At 40.5% G+C, this 21,516-nt stretch overlaps 1 protein-coding gene across 1 annotated transcript; it reads left to right on the forward strand.

Moving 5' to 3' along the window:
• Positions 1–2,876: 2,876 nt before the first annotated feature.
• LOC122732142 (probable E3 ubiquitin-protein ligase TRIML1) lies at positions 2,877–20,013 on the forward strand. Its single transcript, XM_043972289.1, has 9 exons — positions 2,877–3,287; positions 4,153–4,248; positions 4,983–5,213; positions 5,967–5,989; positions 6,171–6,268; positions 6,561–6,749; positions 8,672–8,774; positions 11,287–11,377; positions 19,864–20,013. The coding sequence occupies exons 1-9, from the start codon at positions 2,877–2,879 to the stop codon at positions 20,011–20,013; spliced, it is 1,392 nt and encodes a 463-aa protein (XP_043828224.1).
• The last annotated feature ends 1,503 nt before the right edge of the window (positions 20,014–21,516 follow it).

Here is a 21,516-nt window from a genome sequence, read left to right on the forward strand (position 1 = left end):
CCCTCAGGTGCAAACTCTTCCCTGCTACTTCCATCTAAAGCAGAGCCCAGGAACCAAGGATGTTAAGGAGATCACATCCTTCAGGTGTGAACAAGAGAGGTAGAGCCTAGGAACCTAGAGGCTATAAAGGGCCAGGTCAATGGAATGATCCAAATCAGAGTCTGATTCTTGGAGACTCAGATCTGGAGTTGTAGAGCCTGAAGGAAACCTAGATCTGTGGAAGTAAAGGTAAGTATCCCCACGTTGGAATGATTTTGTTTGACTAATTTCAGGCAGCAACTCCTATCCAAGAAAAGCCATGGAGGTTGCTCATTCCAGGTGAAGGAGTATGAAGCTACCAGCTCAATTAAAGAAAGAAGGAGATATCAAAGCAGAGAATATCCCTGGAGAGTGTCAGGTTCACCTGAGGACAGAGCAACTTTTAGTAAGATTATAGCAGGGGCAGCTAGGTGGCACAGTGGATAGAGCACCTGCCCTGGAGTCAGGAGGACCTGAATTCAAATCCAACCTCAGACACTTGACACTTACTAGCTGTGTGACCCTAGGCAAGTCACTTAACCCCCAGTGCTCTGAAAAAGAAAAATCAAGATTATAGCAAAGATATTTTAATTTCTAACCCCAGATTTGGTGACAAAATGTTATTCAGCTTTGTTTTTCCCTAACCTGATAGGTGACTACTTAGCTTAAAATTGGGAGATTTTAAGATTTCCTGAATTTCCAAGTCTTAAATGTCAAATAAAGAAGTTGGCTAACATGCTCTCTCTGGCCTCATCCTACACTGATATCTGAGAAGCTATTGATTATGAATTTTGTGTGTGAAGGATGAGACCATGTACTAGGTATGATACTAGAATAATTTCAAGTTTAAAACTATTGAGAAAATGTGTTTTGGGATGTCCAGAGGCCCCCCTCCCCTTGAGGGGATAATATTAAGATTGATTGGACTCTGGGGCAGCTAGGTGGTGCAGTGGATAGAGCACCGGCCCTGGAGTCAGGAGTACCTGAGTTCAAATCCAGCCTCAGACACTTAACACTTACTAGCTTTGTGACCTTGGGCAAGTCACTTAACCCCAATTACCTCACCAAAAAAAAAAAAAAGATTGATTAGACTCACTTTACTAATTAACTCACTTAAAGTTAACTTAATTAAAACCACACCTACATGAACACCTGTTCCTCAGAGGGTGTGTTCTCTGAAGTCTGACCTCAGCATGTTCTGCTCATGGACCACCCTCAAGTCCAGTAAACCAATAGATTCGAATGATGCTGGCCAATTAGCTTTGCACATTGTGGAAGCGCCGCCTTTCCTTGGGACCCAGAGGAAGCTTCTGGGGCAGACATATTCTCAGATGGGCTGGTGGTGGAGGGGTTGGGGGATGAAGGAGCCCAGGCTGGGATTTCTTCTCTCCTCTAGGCTAGATAGGCCTTTAAACTTTCTGAGCCACATATACTTTAATAAATTTTTAATGCCCCAAACTGGTGGTAAAGCTTCTAATTTATAAGGAGCAATATATTAGGAACCCCAGCTAATTTTCCCCAAACATGGGACAGAAAGAAGGTGACCACATAATATGTTACATGCTACAAAACATCACAACATGGACAAAGATTAATGGGAAAATATTACTAAATGTTCCATAAATGCTTGTGAAACACAGTAGTTTCACCATTAATATATAGCAACAATTTTTGGAATTGTTTGGGGAGTTTGAGTTGTTAAAATTTCATAAAATGTTTCAGCAAATGCTTCTTTTTTCAATTTTAAAAGCATCTTATTTTTTCAAATTATATATAAAGATAGTTTTCAACATTTGTTTTCATAAGATTTTTAGTTCCAAATTTTTCTCCTCCTCACTTCCTTCCCCACTTCCCAAGACAGAACGCAATGTGATATAGTTATATATGCACGATCACATTAAACATATTTCTGTATCAGAAGCATTGTGAAAAAAGATTCCAAAAAAGAGGGAAAAAATCTCAAAAAATGAAAACAAGTAACAACAACAAAAAGCAGAAATAGTTCTGCGTTCATACACCACAGTTCTTTTTGTTCTGGATGTAGAGAGCATTTTCCATCCAGAGTTGTCTGGAATTGTCATGGATCATTGCATTGCTGAGGAGAGCTCAGCTATCACAGGTGATCATCACACAACGTTGCAGTTACTGTGGACAATGTTCTTCTGGTTCTGATCACTTCACTTAGTCCACTGAAGTCTTTCCAGGTTTTTCTGAAATCTTCCTGCTCATCATTTCTTATCGTACAATAGTATTCCATTTCCCAGTTGATGGGCATCCCCTCGATTTCCAATTTTTGGCCAACACAAAGAAAGCTGCTATAAATGTTTCTGTTCATGTGGGTCCTTTCCCCTTTTTTATGATCTCTTTGGGACACAGACCTAGTACTGGTATTACTGGGTCAAAAGTATCCAGCTGTGCATAACAGATGCTTCCTTTTTATTTCTAAAGATTATCTCCAAGAGAACGTAGGCATTGGTTAGACTTCCTGGTTGGAGGGGAGAGGTAGAAGCAGGGAGACAACTTAATCCATGAGGCTGGAAAAAGAGGGAAGGGGACTTCTAAGTTCACTAGAATGACTGATTCAGACTATTGTGGGTTTGGGAAAGAGAGCTTAAATTCTACAACCACAGATCTTTGAAGGCATGGTCTTTAGTCTACTTTGGCCTAGTCCATTCACTAATTTGCCCTTGCTTTTTTCTCTTTTCAACCTGAGTAAAATGATGCTCCTCTTTCAGAGGTGAGAAACTGAAAGTGTCCAGAGGACCCTAGGAGATAAATAAGCACAAGGAGAGAAGGCTGAGGACCTATTCTCCATCACTTCCTGGAAATTGCATCAGTCTCTGTTTCTGCTTGGGAACATGGCTCATTTAGCTGAAAACCTCAAGGAAGAGCTGACCTGCTCTTTGTGCATGGACTATTTCAATCACCCAGTAACCTTGGGCTGTGGCCACAGCTTTTGCCACCACTGCCTCCTCAGGAACTGGGGAGAAGTTGACCAACCCTGCCCTTGTCCTGAGTGCAAAAGACCCTTCCATTTGAGAGACCTGGAGTGCAATCACTCTCTCGAAAATTTGTCCAGCATGGCCAGACAAGTGGAACCCTACTTGCTGAAGATTAAAGAGGAAATCATGAAATGTGACAGGCATGAGACAGAGCAAAACCTGTTCTGTGAGGAGGACCAAGTCCTGCTCTGTGAAGTTTGCTTTCAAACCCCAGAACACAGCAGACATACAATATGGCCTATACAAAAGGCTGGAGAGGATGCTAGGGTAAGTGTTTCTATGGAGATTGTTGTTTTTTATTTCTTGTTGTTTGTCCTGTTCTCAAAGAGGACCAAAGACAGCAGAAAGGTCATGTCTTGACCTGCAGATGGATTGGATTTAAGTGAGGCAGAGCTGTAGAGAATCACCAGTCTCACTCGCTCATCCAGAGCCATCTGGGTCCAGTGATTAACTCTAGATAAGAAATGAGGGAAGGAAATTACCTCTTTTACCTACTCAAAAAGAAGTCATTGTGGGAGGGGAAGACCTTGGGCTTTTCTGACTAGAACTGAAACAATTGCTATTTACACTCACTTTGAGCCATTCAGCCCAAACAATGAACCAACAGGTAAGGCCTGGACCATCAGTGAGAGACAGAGTGATTTTGGTTTAAGGCATGGTCAAGTAGATCCATTTGAATCCCATTAGGCTTTATCAAGCCTGCTTTTCCAGAGCCCTATTTCAAGAAATCATAAATGAAGCTACCTGGGACAAGAGAGTTAATTGGCCATATGTTTGTTTGTTTTAATGAAAGAATAAGTAAGGAATGAAACCCATGATTTCTTGTGAGGTTTCAGTGGTCAAAATTTATATTCCTTTGGGTTTCTGTGGAGAAGCAATTCAGAGAAGGAATTGCATTCAGTCACTCCCACTGGTGGTTCTTTTGAACAAATCATTTGTTTCAAATATAGCTGGCCTAGAAGCCATGGATCATCTGAAGTATCTGCATCAGCTGTACCTTTTAGCTCCAAGGCCACACACAGCAATAGGCACTTTTAAGAATCACTGGCCTCCATGACCTAATATGGTGGGGCTTTGCCGATCTACTCTAGGCAAGAGCATCATGGGTCAATTAATGGTGGTGTTTCCATAGGACAAGCTCCAAAAGACTTTGGATTTTTGCTGGATACAAATGGAGACAGTTCAGAAGATGCTGACTGAAGAGAGGAAGAAAGAGGATAGTTGGAAGGTAAGTGTAGAGCTTCTTTCTATTGGAGTCAGAATCTTCAGGACAGTCTGAAGTTCCAAGGACAATCCCAAGGGAAAGTTTCTGGGCTCCCTTCTGGGAGTAGAAATTCATGCCATTTTACCTCTTAAAAACTTTCAACTATAGAAAAAGTTATCCAGGAGAAGCACTGGGGTTTGTGATTTCATTAGGAATTTTTGAATGCCAACACAAGTACCCACCTTTTATTACTTTTAGTCTTAGAGAATTGCCTGGCTGCAGAGATGTTCCATTCAAGGCCAACTGGGCAGCAAGCAGCCCAAAAAATTCCTGAGTTCACCTGAACCCAAAGTCAAATGTAATTGAGAAATATTTAGCAACAACAAAAGAAAATACAATACAACATAGATAATGTTGATTTGAAGCTGAGTCAATATATAAGCAGCAAGGACCCATTTCTATTTGATTTAAGCACAACTTCTATAGACCATTAAATGTCATTGGATTTATACAGGCTCACTAGGTTATTGTGTGCCAGAGGTAGAACCTGGAAGATCTGGTCTTCCTGACTGTAAAGACATCTCTTTATCCTATAAATTAACAGACCTCTCAAAATAGATGATAATGTAGTTGGAAGGCATAAATAAATGCTTATTTATGCACAAAGTCTCACTTATGAAGCAGAGATCAGGGCCATGTTTTCTTTTGGACATCGAGAAGCCTTTGAACCTTATCAAGACTAACGTATTTACTTCAAGGAAAAGAGCCATGCCTACAGAGAGAGTCTGACAGCCGAATACAAAAGATTCCATGATTTGCTACAGCAAGAAGAAGAGGGTCATCTTGAAATGCTGGCCAGGCATGAAATTGACTACCTGAAGAGTATAAGAGAAAGTGAGGCCAGACTCTCCAAGCAGCTTCAAAGCTTGAGAGAGGTGGTCACAGATGTTGAGAAAAATTGCCAGAAAACCAACGTCCAGATACTACAGGTATGAACTGGAAATTATATAATAATCCAGTAACACTTGACTGGCACAGTTCCCTAAGATCTTCAAAACCCAGCAAAGAATGAGCAAATAAATGAAATTAATTGCAGTATCTAAGAATCTCGTTGCTTCTTAGTTTACACAGAATTCTAAGAGTCTTGATGCTCATATATTCAAGAGTACAATAGATAAGGAAAAGATCATTACTTGGGTGTTCTCCTCAACTTATGTTGGGTCTGAAAATATGATAGCTAAAAAAGAAAAAAAGAAAAAGAAAAACCAACCCTCCAAAAGGACAACAATCGGATTTCCTAATTCAAAAATCCAAGTAGACCATTAGTATGAAGGAAAACACCCTGGTGCTGACAATTCAGTAGAGGTGGAGGGCATAGGAGTAGAACATGTTCCTCATAATGCTCATGTGACACCCGCTAGAAATCAATATATGTTGCACGTGCTCTGGTTCAGAAGGCAAGGATCGAAGTCCTATGTTTTATGAAAACTTGAGAGAAATGTGTTAGAAATCAAACAAGGGTGTAAGCAAAAGGTTCTTGAGCTTTCCACATCTGGACAATTCTTTTGAGGAAAATCTCCAGACACAATGAATGTAGGTCAGTGAAGTCCATGGGAAATGAGTCAATTATATTCAGTACTTGTTATTTAGTGGGCAAAATGGAGAATCACAGCACAGAAGTGCCAGTGTATAAGGCATAGCAAAGTCTAGCACTCACCTTATCTTCTTCTCTTTCTCCACAGGTGGTAGGAGATACACTGAAAAGGTAAGATTTAATTTGAGGTCTCAGAGGGCAAGAGCAGCAGGAGGTTTGTGCATGGAAATATATAGAGGAGCTATGGAATAATGTACTAATTAGATGGAGGATCTGTCTGACAGGAAGAAGGGCAGTGAGACCAAGTGCCTGTGCCCATCACTGAGGTTAAATGTATTTGTATTCTTTGCAGGTCTGAGTCACTCTTGGGTCATGTTCCAGACACTGTCAGCACTCCAAGGATCTCCTTTCATTATACTTTGATGTGTGAAATACTGACATACTTCAAAGGTGAGAATCTTATTCCTCAAGGGCTTAATGGAGGTTGAATGGATGGGCATCCAGGGAAGCCTTGAAATTTTCTCATTCCCCCCCCCAACCCCCACCTCCTGCCAGACTAGCTACAGATCAGCCAAAGGAGCCCCCAAATTATTACTTTGTCATGATGCAGGGATATTTTTTTCTACAAAATTTGCTCATAGGTAGAGAGAACCTGGAATAGGAGACCCTGTGCTGTGCCTATCTATCTATCTAGATCTAGAAAAGCTAAACCTTTCAACTGCTTGTTCTCTCTTATTTTCAGTGGATGTGACCCTGGATATTGAAAGTGCCTGTCCATATCTCATTGTCTTTGAGGATCTGAAAACTGTTGTACATGGAGGCTACCAGCAGGCTGTAACTTTTACACCTGATCGATTTAAAGAGAGTATCATTTTGGGAAGTCAGATCTTCATATCTGGAACACACTACTGGGAGGTTGATGTAGGAGACAGTAGGCAATGGACAGTTGGTGTATGTGGGGAGTCACTGAGGAGAGATGTCAATATTCCCTGTGATGAAGATGCATTACTTCTGTCATACATTCAAAATGGGTATATGCACACTATCAGGACCACTCCCCCCTACTTCGAACATTCATTCTATGTCCCTATCCACAGGGTTGGCATTTTTCTGGATTGTGATGAAGGGACCATCTCATTTTATGATGCTTTGAGGAAATGTTTCATCTATCGTTTCCCTAACGTTTCTTTCTCTGAGCCTCTTCGACCCTTCTTTTCTCCTTGTCCTCCAGAAGGGGAAGAGAGTGGAATCCCAATGATTCTCATGTCTTTATAATATTACTGCCTAAAATACCTTCTTCTTTGAGTTTCTTTCTATCTTTCCTTCTTTCTTTTTTACTCCTTTCCTTACTTCCTTCCTCTCTCTCTTTCTGTCTTCCTTCCTCTCTGTCTGCCTCCCTCCCATTTTTCCTTCCTTCCTTTTTTTTGAGGCAACTGAGGTAAAGTGACTTGCCCAGGGTCAGATTTGTATCTGAGGCCAGATTTGAATGCTGGTCATCCTAACCTCAGGGCAGGCACTCTAATCACTATGTCACCTATTTGTCACTTTCCTAGGCTTTTCTGGAGAGACACAGATCTATGTCTAATATGTGTCTGGTCTACTCTGCTTACTGATCAGGATGTGTTATTTCAAAGCATTCCTGTTGGTGATTGGTAGAGAAACATTATTTACTAGCAATACCGACTTATCAAAGGAGCCTCTTCAGAAAGACAACTATTCTCCAATATAAACCTCCAATATGAGTCATCAATAAGGCTTGGTCAAAAATCTGGTGTTCTAGTAGGTTCAAGTTAAGCTTTGTCATTTAATATATGCATTGCTTCAAAGACACAAGATAAGGTTGGTTTTTTGTTTTTCCACTCGATATATAAGTATAGTTTCACCTTTGCCACTTAGCATCCAAGGATGATTATAAGATTCAAATGATATAATGTATCTAAAGTCCTGTGTAAGTTTGAAATCCAATGCAAAATGATGTTAATGTTTGTGATTTGTAGAGGCAATCTCCAAAAATGAGCTGTTCCCTTTCAATAAAGATGTGGAACCAACATTTTGTACCTCATTCAAATTTTGGGGGAAATGACTTACTGCTTTATCTCTAGTATGTCAGGAGTTTCATGATGATCATGGTCAGTATATAATAGGGGAAGCAGAAAATAGAAATTCCAGTTGTGACCCATGCTTATTCAGGTCTGTGATGAGATAAAGCAAAAAGTGGGGATTTGATCATGGGATATTTGAGCACTGAGAAATCACTCTTTCAGGGGGTCTTTAGTGGATATGGACCACAAGACACAGCTCTCTTTTGATTGAACCCAGTCTACAATCTATGAGAAACAGAGATCTGCCTAATGTGTGGGCCTGAGAATCCAGGCAAAAAGTAAAGCAAAAATAAATGAACAATTTAAAGGCTGTGAAAATAAAGCCAGAATTTCACAAGGCTTAGTAATTTCTACTCTAAAATACTGTAGTTCTTGGAACATTATATTTTGAAGAGCAAAGATCTGGGGTTGTCAAGAAACATTTACCCTGCAAAGTTGAATAAAATCCTGAATGGAAAAAAATGGACATTTGTCAACTGAAAGAATTTCAGTTGTTTCTAACAAAAAGGATAGAACTCAATGAAAAAACTGATATAAAAGATCCAGGAGAAATATGAGGAAAACATTAAAGATTAATTTTAAAGCATTCGGTAAGTCAAACTCTTTGCTTGTTTCACATATATTTTATACACACACACACACACTAGGAGGCCACCACACTTAAGGAAGGACAAGTCAAGCCAGAGGGCAAGATGTAGTGTCCCAAAGATTTTACAGAGGTGAGAGCAAACTGAAGTTTGTCTGGGAGCAGGGGAGCATATGTCCTCATGTTGCCAACCCTTTGAGAAGATAAATGGAATCCCTGACCGAAAGCTGAAGAGAGGAGAAACAGTGAAGCATGTCACCAACAGCCTGTAATAAAGCAGTCTTTAAAGTCTAAGGAAGAGAAGGCTTATTTTTAACACCTGTGAAACTCAGTAAATCCCTGTGGGAGGGTGTTGGGGTGATTTTTAACCTGGAATGGGGGGGGGCTAGTTCACCCCCAAATTGGAGGCTGATCATGAATCTTGTAAAATAAAAAAGAGCTTTGTCAGGAGGGGGGAATAATGGCCAGGGTACAGATCACCATGGTGACTTCCCCACTGGAGTAAGAGAAGACTTGGTCTTCTCTTAGATGTTTAGAAAAGACAGGAAGGGAAGGGAAGGGCAAGATAACTGTGAGAGGATCTTTGAATAATGGGGTATCAATAAGATATGCAGCATCCATCCATATCCTGCAAATCATCTTGCAGACCTTGATATTGCTTATCAGCCTATCAAGGTCATGCTCAGCCCCACCTTCTCCCTGAAGTACTTTTCCCATGATTCCTTGGGGGTTGGGATCTTTAGGTTTCTTGGGGTCCTACTGCATTCTCACATCATTCCCCCCTCTCCTTATTTCTGGGGAGAAAGGGGCAAAAGTCCATCTTCTGTAACTTCTTCAAGGCTAAAAAATGGGGCATAGGGATGTCCCTGTTGATTAAAGAGAGAGGGAGTGAAAAGTTTGGTGGGTGCAGTCCAAGGGTCCCAAGGGCATTACTGTGGCTTCAGTGAAGGGTTTAATCCCAGAATCACCTAAAGCAGTGACAATATCACAAATACAAGGTCCACACAGCAAGATGCATGCAATGATCAAAACTATTGGTATGAAGAATACCCTGAAGTCCAGTATGGAGAGCTGGAGAACAATGGGCTGTGTCTGCCATGATATACATGCAGCACAAAGTATTCTGAATCTTGTATATCCCACTTTTGGCAGAAAGTAAATAGTCTAAGGCTATCTTATTATCTGTGACTACATTGGCCACTTAATCTAAGGGCTCTTGGAGGTCCTGAAGGCCTGCCTCAGGGTTTGGCTTAAGCCTGCAGGAACTCCAAATTAGGATAGGTCCTCCCTTGTACCTTCCACAAGGAGGACATTAAGATAATGAGGAGATAATCTACTTTTTCTCAGTATAAATCTAACCATTTTCATCCCCCTATTTGAGATACCTCCCTGGTGCTCTCCCTGTGGTCACTCACAGTATTGCAGTAAAACTTGGGAAACTGAGTCACTGAGTCTTGTAATTCTTTGGGACATCTCATGATCAATTTGATCAATTAAACCCACCCCCTATATCAGTATCACCAGTTTTAACTCCTCTGCCCTGATTAAAGACCTTAATTTTGTAATGTTGGTTGCTTTAATAATTTTTCAGGTGATATATTTGGGGACTTGTCCAGGATTTGAAGAATCCTCCGACCCCCATGCAGCTTAACTCCATTTATTACTTTGGATGCTTGGCACCAGTAGGAATGCATTGTGTTCTAGTTCAGACTCAAATTCAGTGGCTTAACTTGGGGAAGTGGGTGTCTCAAATTCAGAACTCCAGACTTTTTCACTTGAGTTCCTGAAGTTCTTTGATCTAGGATCTTGTTATGTCCATAGAAGACTGGATAACTTGAGTCTGTTCTGACAGATCCCAAAAGGATGGCCACTGGGGTCTGTTTTCAAATCAAGGACTGCGTGATTGCAAATACTTGGAAAATTGGCAAGATTTGACTAAGTCTCACCCACAACACTGATGGTCACCCACTGGGGTCTCTATTTTGAATTACTCTTGATTCTGCTGGCCCAAAAATAAAAGGCCATGAGTGGGATTCACTGCACTCTTTAAGTCACTGGAGTCCTTGCAAGATGCTTAGTTTGGGCTACAAATCTTGGTGGGGGAAAATGAGGCAAGCTGTACATGATGTTTATCTACAATGTGAAATCTGTCTCAAATATAATGTTACCAAGCCCCTAAGACTTCCCCCCAGAAATTTCCCTCTTCCTGAGGCCCCCTTCCAAAGTCTGGCAGATTGATTTTATTCATCTCCCACACTCTTCTAGTTATAACTTCCTATCAGTTATGGTTTGCATGTTTTCACATTGGGTAGGCTTTTCCTTGTAGACAGACCACAGCAACAGCCATAGGCAAATGGTTATTAGAAAGGATTTTTCCTACCTGAGAAATTCCTAAGGAAATTCACAGTGACAGGGGCACTTATTTTACTGGTTCCATTGTCATCTCCCATTTTTTAGCTGTGTGGTTAGTATTTACACTGTGCTCACCACCCCCATTCCTCCAATTTGCTAGAATGAATAAGTGGAATTATTCGGGTTCAGCTTGGCAAATTGGGTCTGCCCAGGCCAAAAGCCCTTTTCCTAGTTCTTTGGAACCTTAGGGAAACTGCTTTTGGTAAATATTTCCTTTCACCCTTTGAAATCATCAGTAGGCATCTTATGCCCCTTCTTTCTTCCTCCAGCAACTCCCTCACCACCAAGATCTCCCTTCTGTCCTATAGTAGAGGACTCACCCAAACTTTTGGAGACCCTAACCATCTTATCTCTGTTATTTTCTATAGACTCAACCTTAAATCAGCCTACCCTGAACCTGGAACCTGGAGATGGGGTCTATTGGAAAAAGCACCTATGGAGGGATTCCCTACAACCCAGGTAGAAAGGTCCCTACGAAGTCCTGCTGACAACCCCCTGTGCCACAAAATTGAAGATAAGTTGTTGGGGCAGCTAGGTGGTGCAGTGGATAAAGCACCAGCCCTGGATTCAGGAGGACCTGAGTTCAAATTCAGCCTCAGAAACTTGACACGTACTAGCTGTATGACTTTGGGCAAGTCACTTAACCCTCATTGTCCCACACAAAAAAAGATAAGTTGTCAACTGGATAGATACATCTCTCATCTGAAGAGGAGCTCCAATCCCCAAATGGATCTCCTAGTAACTCAGGGGTAAAAAAGCAGATGACAGCCCAGTATACCACTTTCCCAAGACACACCACCTGTGAGCTGAGAATCTTCTGTTCCTTGCCCCATCTTACATTAATTTAAAACTTTTTTGCAACCTATGTTCCAGTAGCACCTACTGAATGTACACTAGTTACTATTTCTGTATTATGTCTTCCCATTAGCAAAAAAATTGTGTGTGTGTGTGTGGGGGGGGGAATGGGGGTTAAGTGACTTGCCCAGGGTCACACAGCTAGTAAGTGTCAAGTGTCTGAGGACGGATTTGAACTCAGGTACTCCTGAATCCAGGGCCGGTGCTTTATCCACTGCACCACCTAGCCGCCCCAGCAAATTTTTTTTTTAATTGGTAAATATGTATAAAATTTCCCCTCTTTATAAACATCAAGATATCAGACTCTTGGTGTTTCTTTTTGGTCATATATGGAATTCCAGAATTTGTCTTGACCAAGAAGAGGAAATGATAAACACAATTTACTGAGAACTGATTGAGTTCTTTTAGTTTCATTTGCTCAGACCAATGAATTGCCTGGGGCTGACCATACTTTGTCAAACTTCAGCCTCTGATAATTTAGTAGATCTCCCCAAAATAATCTCTTTACTTTCAACTTGTTAATTAACCTAAAAGATAGCCTTTTCACCAAGATGTGCTGTTGTTGTTGTTTGTAACCTATATAAACTCTTTTTTCAGCCCCATCCTTTGGGTATTCCTATCTTACTATGGTGGTATCATGAGTTATAACTCCTTTGCCCTGATTAAAGACCTTAATTTGGTTGTGTTGATTACTTTAATGATTTTTTAGGTTGACAGGTAGATAGTAAAAAATAGTCAAGGCACATACAGACTGTGGGGCAATTTAAATAACTTTGTTCTCCTACTCAAATAACTCTTTTGAAGGGAAATTTGGGGGCCTTATCTCATGGGTACAGAAGAATTAGATTAGTTGGGGACCTTCTGTCAAGCCTATCTGTTCACTCAGGCCCTAAGATGCTAAAATACTCAACCTCTCATTCTTTCTTTTCAATGTATGTGATCCTGGGTTCCTAAAGCACCTGCCTGTCCACATCTCATCTTGTCTGATTACCTGAGGAATACCATACATGGAAGCTACCAGAAGAATATACCTTTCACCATAGATAAATGTGAATAAAGTTTCATTTGGGGGGCTCAAGTCTTCACATCGGGCATTCACTAATGGGAGGCTGATGAGGGAGACAGTAGGCAATGTTCATATGTGTAAGAAGTCATTGAGTAGAGATGAAGGTGTCCTCTTTCCTCCTGAGGATTTATTCCTTTGTGTTTTAGGAATACAGATAGGTACTTTGTCATCAACACTCCTCCCTATGTTGAACATCAAGTTAATTTTCCTATCCACAGGGTAGGGATTTTGCTAGCCTAATACATGTCTGGCCAATTCAGGATATTGCTCACGATGTGTGATTTCAAAGCACTTCTACTGGGTAATTGGTAGGATAACATCAGACATCCATTATTTGGCATCAATACTCACTTATCTAGAAAGAATTTTCAGAAAGACAACCAATCTACAAAATTAGTACCCTGTGAATCCTCAATTGGGCTTGGTCATAATCTGGTGTTATGTTGGGTTCCAGTCTATCCTTGACATTTATTAGCTTAATTTAAAGTAAATTTACTTAAATCCTTTGAGGAAACAGGATCGTTTTGTTTGTTTGTTTGTTTTTGCTTTTCATTACAGAAATGGTTGTTATTCCAGTTTCCCCACCTTCTGTAAAAAGGTTGATTGAATCAAAGAAGAACATCTATCAAACATTGTTCCTAATTGTAAAAATCAATCTAAATATGATGTTGAATGAATGTTATTTGTATAAAAAATACTCTCCAAAAATGAACTGGTGACTGACTAAAACCGTATGACCATCACTTTATTTTATTTTTTTTTTAGTGAGGCAATTGGGATTAAGCGACTTGCCCAGGGTCACACAGCTAGTAAGTATTATGTGTCTGAGGCCAGATTTGAGCTCAGGTACTCCTGACTCCAGGGCCGGTGCTCTATCCACTGCGCCACCTAGCTGCCCCATGACCATCACTTTAAATCTCATTAAAAGTTGGAAATAAAAAAAATATTTTTATTGCCATTAGTCTCTGTCATATCATAAGTTGCAAAACGATCACGGTAAGCATGTAGCAAGCAAAGTAGATTAGTTAGATTGGCGGTGGGATGGGGAGAGGTTACAGGGAAGTTTAGAAATGCACTAAGTGCTTGGCACAGAGTAAGTGCTTAATTAATTCTTTCCACTGACTGGCTGGCAAAAAAGGGGGGGAAAGGGGGAAAATCAAGGTAATCAAAAGGTTAACAAAGGAATAATTACAACCATCCAGGACGTAGAAGTTCATTAGGAGAAAAAGGAACTAATTTGATGTCAAATGTCATACATAACAAAGGGTACCTAAGTTATAGTGATATTTATGAGACCTGAGATAAAAACTCACAACTGTTTATTTGTGAGGTATGGGCTTATGGTTTTCCCCCTTGGAGTAAAGCTGACCCTTGGAATGTCAGACAGACCCAAGGCCTTCTCCAAAATGAGCATGTCTCACCTCTACCCCCACCCCTGGGGCTTCTCCAAGCTAGTCCCCTAAGCCTAGGGAATAAATCACAGGACAAAGAAATTGCTCAGCACCTTAATAGGCTGCTCAGTTCTTGGCCTTGGCCTTAGTCTCAGTCACACTTTCTGAGTCTCAGTAGTCAGAGGCCACATTGTCCTTTCTTTTCATGATTGATGTGCACAGCTTTTTTGGAGTATTTCTGGTGAGAGCAGGGGAGGGAATATTCATTTCCCCCTAGATGCTGGAACCTGATCCTCCTTAGGAAAGTGCTGGGATATAGGTCAAGCCTCTGCTGGAGGTAAAAATAGGGAGGAAAGATCAACAGAAAACCAGAACACCAAATTTCTGATGTCTAAGCAAAACATGGCTACAGGTACTCAGAAAAGAAAAAGTTTCAGTAAAACAAGAAATTCATAGCAAAACTAGAGTTAGACTTAAAAGTATGAAAAGGAATGTTGAGTAATCTCAGTAAAATTCTCGTGAGCCAGTGAGAGGAAAACAACTCCTGCTCAATATTTCTCTGGAACTCAGCAGTGATGTGTCAAAGGCTTATTTATTGATGTGTCAAAGGTTTATTTATTTTCATTCTCAAGAGAATGAACACTTACAAATAAGTGCTACAGCCTGCAAGTGCAAGTACAGAGAGTGAGTGCTCACAGGCCCCTTTTTAATTCCTAGTCCCTAACTAGAAATGGACCCTCCCCTTGTTCATCACTGGCCTGATTACTTAAGGGTTACAGTTTACTCAGGAAAGCTAGCTAACTGGAGTGGACATAGGGACATTTCTTTCATCCTCCCTGGAGAGGACCTAGTTGAGACCATCTCAGGGCTACTTGAACCATGTGATCTGTTTGCTGGAGGGGAGGGAAGGGGGACTGAGACCTTTGTCTTCAAACAGGTATGGAGGAGTGTAATTTGAATGGTGATGGTTATATCCTTATTGAGAGGAGACCATTACCCATTTCCTCACAACCAGTTAAAGTGAGAAAAAAAATTGATAAAAATGTGGAATCACAGAGTTAGTGGTACAGATATCAAATCTATTAAAAAAAAAAAAATCCCCACGGTCAATTGCTAAACCCCACACCAGTTCATGGGCCAAGCCTCAAAAGAAGGTGCTGGTGCAGAAGACTCCTCTCTCAGCTAAAAACAAGGGGATCCCAGTTGCCTAATTAAGCCATCCTTGGCTGGAAAATAGTCTCACTCTGTTCTTCTTTGGGTTAGGCTACTCTGGGAGTTGTCTTATGGCATTATTTTTAGGGCATGGATGGGTTTTTTGGGAGGTCGGTAGAGTCATAGCCTTTCCTCTGCCATCTTGGCTCTGCCTCTGCCAACTGTTCTTAGGGAAGCACTTTAGTAAATACCTCTTCCTAAATGTTGATTCTTGATTTCATATGCATGGAATCCTCTAGAATTTTATTTCTATTCCTATTGAATAGGAAGGTCTTGGGACTGAAAAGGGATAGGGACACTTGTAATAAATACACTTAATGCTGAGAAAATTATGCATTTCAAAAATATATCATATATTTCAAATATTTTACTCATCAACATAGATAGAACACAGATATGGATTTCATGGATTGACACAAACTACTCTTGTATCAAGTCTTGTCCCTGTGTCTGTGCTCTGATTAGGATTGAGTAACTCCTCCAAAGCAGAAGCCTTACATTCCATTTAATCAAGAGTTTTTAAGCTGGGGTCTATTCAATTTTTCTATAGCATTTTGATAATTGAATTTTAATTTAATTGGTTTCTTTAATGGTACTGTGTATATTATTTTATTCCATTTAAAATGTTATTCTAAGGATTCCATTTTGTTGTTATTGTGTCATTTCAGTCATTCCTTATTCTCCATGGCTCTCTTTTCAGTTTTCTTGCAAAAGATACTGGAATAGTTTGCCGTTTCCCTCTCTAGCTCATTTTACAGACGAGGAAACTGAGGTAAACGGGGTCAAGTGACTTGCCCAGGGTCACACAGCTAATTTACATCTGAGGTCAAATTTGAACTCAGGTCTTCCTGATTACATAGTCTTTACTGAACTGCCAAATGGGATAGATGACATCAATATCATTCATGAAGATAAAGTCTCCAGAGTTTTCAAATGGGATGAGGCATCTAAGCCTGTCCTCACTCAACACTCAACCTTTTAAGAGGTGACATTCAGGAATTGTTACATAATAGAAACCCATAAAGTATGGACCCAGGTACCAAGATAACTTAGGCACCATTTACCATTTATTCTTCCCTGGAGGAAATGAATTGATGATTTCAAAGATAAGGCAAAGGACCAATGGTACTGGTTGCCCCACTGTGTGCTTGAATTCTTAGGCCCACATTGTAGGCAGGCCTGTGTTTCTCACTGAGTATAATCTGGATTCAGTCAACACTGAACTGTTTTCTGTGGCTGTGTTCCCCATGGCTGTCCTGAAAAAAATAAATAAATAAAAGGTACAATGCTCAAGTCTTCTCTTTTTAAATAAACCAATTCTTACTTTATTTCATCATGTGTCTAAATAAGAGCATTCCTCCATGGAAACCTCATGTCTCTAATTAACTTTACCCATATCCTAGCCATGATCATCATATAGTTCCTGACCTGACTGAGATAAATGCCAAAAGGAATAATTTTTCATTTCCAACTTTTTATGACTTCATAAGTGTGATTATATGTCTCTGTGAAACTTCAAAAATTCATTATTGAAGAATTATTATAAAATTAACAATCATTTAACATTAGATTTATATTGGGTTTTATACTGACAAAGCCCTTTTTATATATTTCTCCTTGGAGTCTAATAATCACCCTCAACAGGGCTATGTGAAAGTATAACTACATTCATTGGGGGGGGGGCGGGGAATTAGGGTTAATTGACTTGCCCAGGGTCACACAGCTAGTAAGTATCAAGTGTCTGAGACTGGATTTGAACTCAGGTCCTCCTGAATCCAGGGTCATTACTTTATCCAATGTGCCACCTCACTGCCCCCTATATTCATTTCTGCAGCAAAAAACCTCACCAAATTTCAAACAAGTCCTGTTGAGTTCTCATTCAGTGCTTATTCTGTGGGACAGTTTTTATTTTTTTTTTTAAAGACTCCTTTGCTAACTCGTTATTGGCTCTGAAAAATGGATTTCTGATATCCCTACTGTAATGATTGGAATGACGCCACCTGCTGGAGACTTACTGTAGGAAAGATACCATGAGGAGAAGGCCTCTGAGGGCAAGTCCATGCAGCTTTTCTTTGGCACCAGGAAGTGATGTTTGCTTGTGGGATGAAGAGGGGGTGAGGCTGGCTCTCTCACTCTCTTTCCTCAGGACTCGGGTGGAGAATGGAGCGAGAAATGGACTCTCCCTTTGATAGATGAATCTAGGCCTTTCTCTTTCTCTTCACCAAATTCTTATTCTCCTTAATAAATACTTAAAAGTCTAAACTCTTGCTAAAGCTTATAAGTTATTGGTGACCACTCATTAGACATTTTAGACAAACCAGCTAGAATTTTAGCCCCTTACAGTACTAATTACCCAGTAGAAATGTTTGAAATGAAATACAGTAACCAGATCAGGCCAGACCAATATTAAACTTGAGGCTGTGTCCCTTAGGCAGGATCTGGAATAAACCTGTTAATAACATTTTTCAGGCATGAATATTTCATAACCTCAGGGCAATTGAAATCTTATTCTCCTTATCTTCCTCTGATGGAGGACAAGGACTAAAAATGGGTTGTAGAGACTCAGAGAAGGAAGTTTGGGAACCAATACATAAAGCATTTCTGCAAAGCACCATGAAATTTCGTGGCCCCTTCATCACAGTTTAGCCAGACACCTTCCTTTGGATAGAGAAATATATTTGTTGTTCTAGGCAGGCAGAAGTGTTCGTGAAAGTGTGCATATCTCCATTTTGAGAATATGAAAGGAGAAGAACACTTATTTCTACTCAGTGACTCCTTGCATAGATTAGCTGTCCAGTGATCAACTTCAACATCCACCTCCTAATTGTGGAGCAAAGATAAGAAAACTTAAGTCCCTAAATTAATCCACTTTTTAAATCAGTCAGGGGTGAAAGGAATAGTCTGCAAATGGTGCCCACATATGACAGTGATCAGATATGATGAGATGGGGACATCCATTGGAAAGAAAGAAGTTCAGTGGTCGAAGTTCCCAAAGACTGAATGAGTCCAGCAGGCACAACCTAATGCAGTTCATCTGGATTTGTGAGGTCTGGGCAGAAAAGATACCCCAGGACAAGTATCAGAGAGGGAAAGCCAACTGATAAGTACAAAGCTGCATGTGTTACTGGCTGTCTGAGGCAAGACTGCTTCCTAGTGCTGGGAAACTACAAGGTAACAAACATTGAATGACAATGTAGTTACAATTACTCATAATTCTGAGCCCAATCCTGTCACAGGAGTTTAAAACTTTAAGTTATCCTGGTAACACAATATGAGCTTGTGTTTCACGTGCAAAAGTGTCCAATTAAAGACTGTTCAATATCACAGCAGGAATGGGCAAAGGAAGCATGTCAGTTATTCCCTAAGCCTATATATATACACATATATATATGTATATATATATGTTTATGTATGTATATGTGTGTATGTATGTATAAGTGTATGTGTGTGTGTGTATTTAGAACTTGAAGGCCTATAACCAGAAAATCTCTAATCTTTTAAAAGCCCAATTTAAAGGTAAATGTTGGAGCTTGAGATTAGGGAGAGTGAGGGTAGAGGGAAAAGGGCCCAGGGGTAGTGTAGCCATGGCCTGGGGCTATAAATATACAATATGAAGGGGAAAAGTGACCCTGTTTAAAGGGAGCTTGAGACTGGCAAGAGGTTGCCCAGTGGATAGAGCACCAGGCCTGGAACCCAAAAAGGCTCTTTTTCCTGAGTTCAAATCTAGCCTCAGACACTGAGCTGAGTGGCCCTGGGGAATTAATTTAATGCAGTTTGCCTCAATTTCCTCAATTGTAAAATGAACTGGAGAAGGAAATGGCAAATCATTCCAGTATCTTTGCCAAGAAAACCACAAATGGAGTCATGAAGAGTTGGCCACAAATGAAAACAACACTTAATCTACAGGAATACAGCTACAAAGAAGTCTAATGGTAGCCATGGGGATTGGAGAGGTAGAAAAAAGGCTAAAAATACATACATACATACATGTATATACATATATATCTCATAATTTTGTTATTTATTTGACAGGAATAAGAAAAGTTGGGCACAGTAAATTTATAGTTTCATATACTATTGTTTTTGTTATGTTAGGGAAATGCTTGTTGATTACATAAATAAAAAAGAAAAGAAAAATCTCTACCAAGGTATTCTTCAATCTGATCCCTTCTAAACAGAAATAAATGCACTTGAAAGAGAGACTGGAAGGCTTGTCTTCTAGCTCAGTGAATTCCTCTGTATTCCATGTTGTCCTCCACATCCACCTCTCAGTATTCTTCCAGAACTGAAGGCTTTTTGAAAGGGTTTTTGAAGTTCTGGAGTTGGTGTAGATAATATTGTACCACATGTGTTCTTATGGTCTCTAGGTTGTGATTTTTTTTCTTTTTCTTGTGGAAATTTATTCTCCCTCTCTTTCCCAGAATGGAAAGTGTTATCAACTACTCACAGACACAACCCCACTGCATATTGGCAGGGAAGCTTTGACCTGCTCCATTTCTGCCCTGGGCCAATGCACCCCACCACAGGCAACCTCACGTGCCCAGTCTCCCAAGGACTCACCAAATGGATGACTAACAGTGAAGTCCCCTGATCAACATTTAGCCCTTCTGCACTTCAAGAACACCAAAACTTAATCCATCCACAATCACCCTCCACAATAGCAAGAGATTGAAGGCACCTACCACCACAACCAACACTATCTAGGTTTAAACGTGGATGTTGAATCTCTCCCAAGGGGACAATCTTACATTTTCATTGTATTAACCGATCTAGAACATATAGGGGCTCCCTTTGGACAAACCCTAAGAATTTATCCCAAATCAGTTTTTCAGGCTTATCTAACATGAGTTAACACAAAGCTTATCACCACCAAGTGGTGAGAGTATAGGTTGTCTGTGTGTGAAATCACATTGAGGAAAGAATTATCATTAGACTTTTTCCTGTGGGAATGAGTTTTTGACACACAGGATAAATGTACTGGATATCCCACTGAAGGCTGGCCTGTGTGAATACTGGGGTGGGCCCTGTGGGTAATGCCCCCCATGGCTATTCTGGAAAGTAGATAGTTTATTGCTCTGGCAATCTTTGGTTACATACTGTAATCTTCCTTTCTCTTACTGTGTCTCTAAATAATAGACGGTCACAGTTATAACCTGTGTCATTTCCCTACCATAGCTTTGCCATAATTACCACACAACTCCTGACTGATAGAGACAAAGGACAACAAGAATAATTCTTCATGTGCAGCTTTTAATGGGGTACAAAGAGATGGTGTTACATTATTTGGGGGGGCAGGGAAATGAGGGTTAAGTGAGTTGCCCAGGATCACACAGCTAGTAAGTGTTTGAACTTACTTTCCTTTGACTCTGTGTATATTTTTGGTACAGTTTGTCACAAAACTGGAATAGGGGATGATTTCTGCCACCATTTCCTAGGAAAACACTTTAGCAAATACCCTTTTATAAAGTTTCATTACTTGCTTGAGTTGAAAATGCCTGGAACACTCTAGAAGTTTATTTCCATTCATATTGAATAGGGGGAATAAAAAGTTTGATAGAAAGCTAAAAGGTACAGGGACCAAAATAAATTGGGAATACCAACAATACACAATGCTGAAAAAAGCATATATTTTGAGTACTGGGGGGTGGAGCCAAGATGGTGGAGAGGAAGCAGCAAGCTGCCTGAGCTCTCCTTCTGTTCCCTCAAATAGAACATTAAATCAAGCCTCTGCATGGATTCTGAAACTACAGAACCTGCGAAGAGACAGAGAGACACAGTCTTCCAACCAGAGATAATTTAGAAGACTTCAGGAAAAGGTCAGTCTGGCTCAGGCAAAAGGGAGGCCCAGCGCAGGGCAGCAGCCCAGTGCTGAGGGGGTCGAGGCAAGTCAGCAGGAGCTGTGGGCCACAGCCAAACAACTGAGGCCCCTGGAACCTGGCTCAAAAAATCTGGTGGCCAAGAAGGACAGTGGAAAAACCTACCTGCACCAGCCGAGAGGGCAAGTTGCCAGCTGTAGGGCCACGAACAGGACAGGCAGGATCAGGTGCCTGACCGAGCACACTCAGACAGGAAGT

This window comes from Dromiciops gliroides, chromosome 6, assembly GCF_019393635.1.
Source record: "Dromiciops gliroides isolate mDroGli1 chromosome 6, mDroGli1.pri, whole genome shotgun sequence".
In the NCBI taxonomy this organism is placed as follows: Eukaryota; Metazoa; Chordata; class Mammalia; order Microbiotheria; family Microbiotheriidae; genus Dromiciops; species Dromiciops gliroides.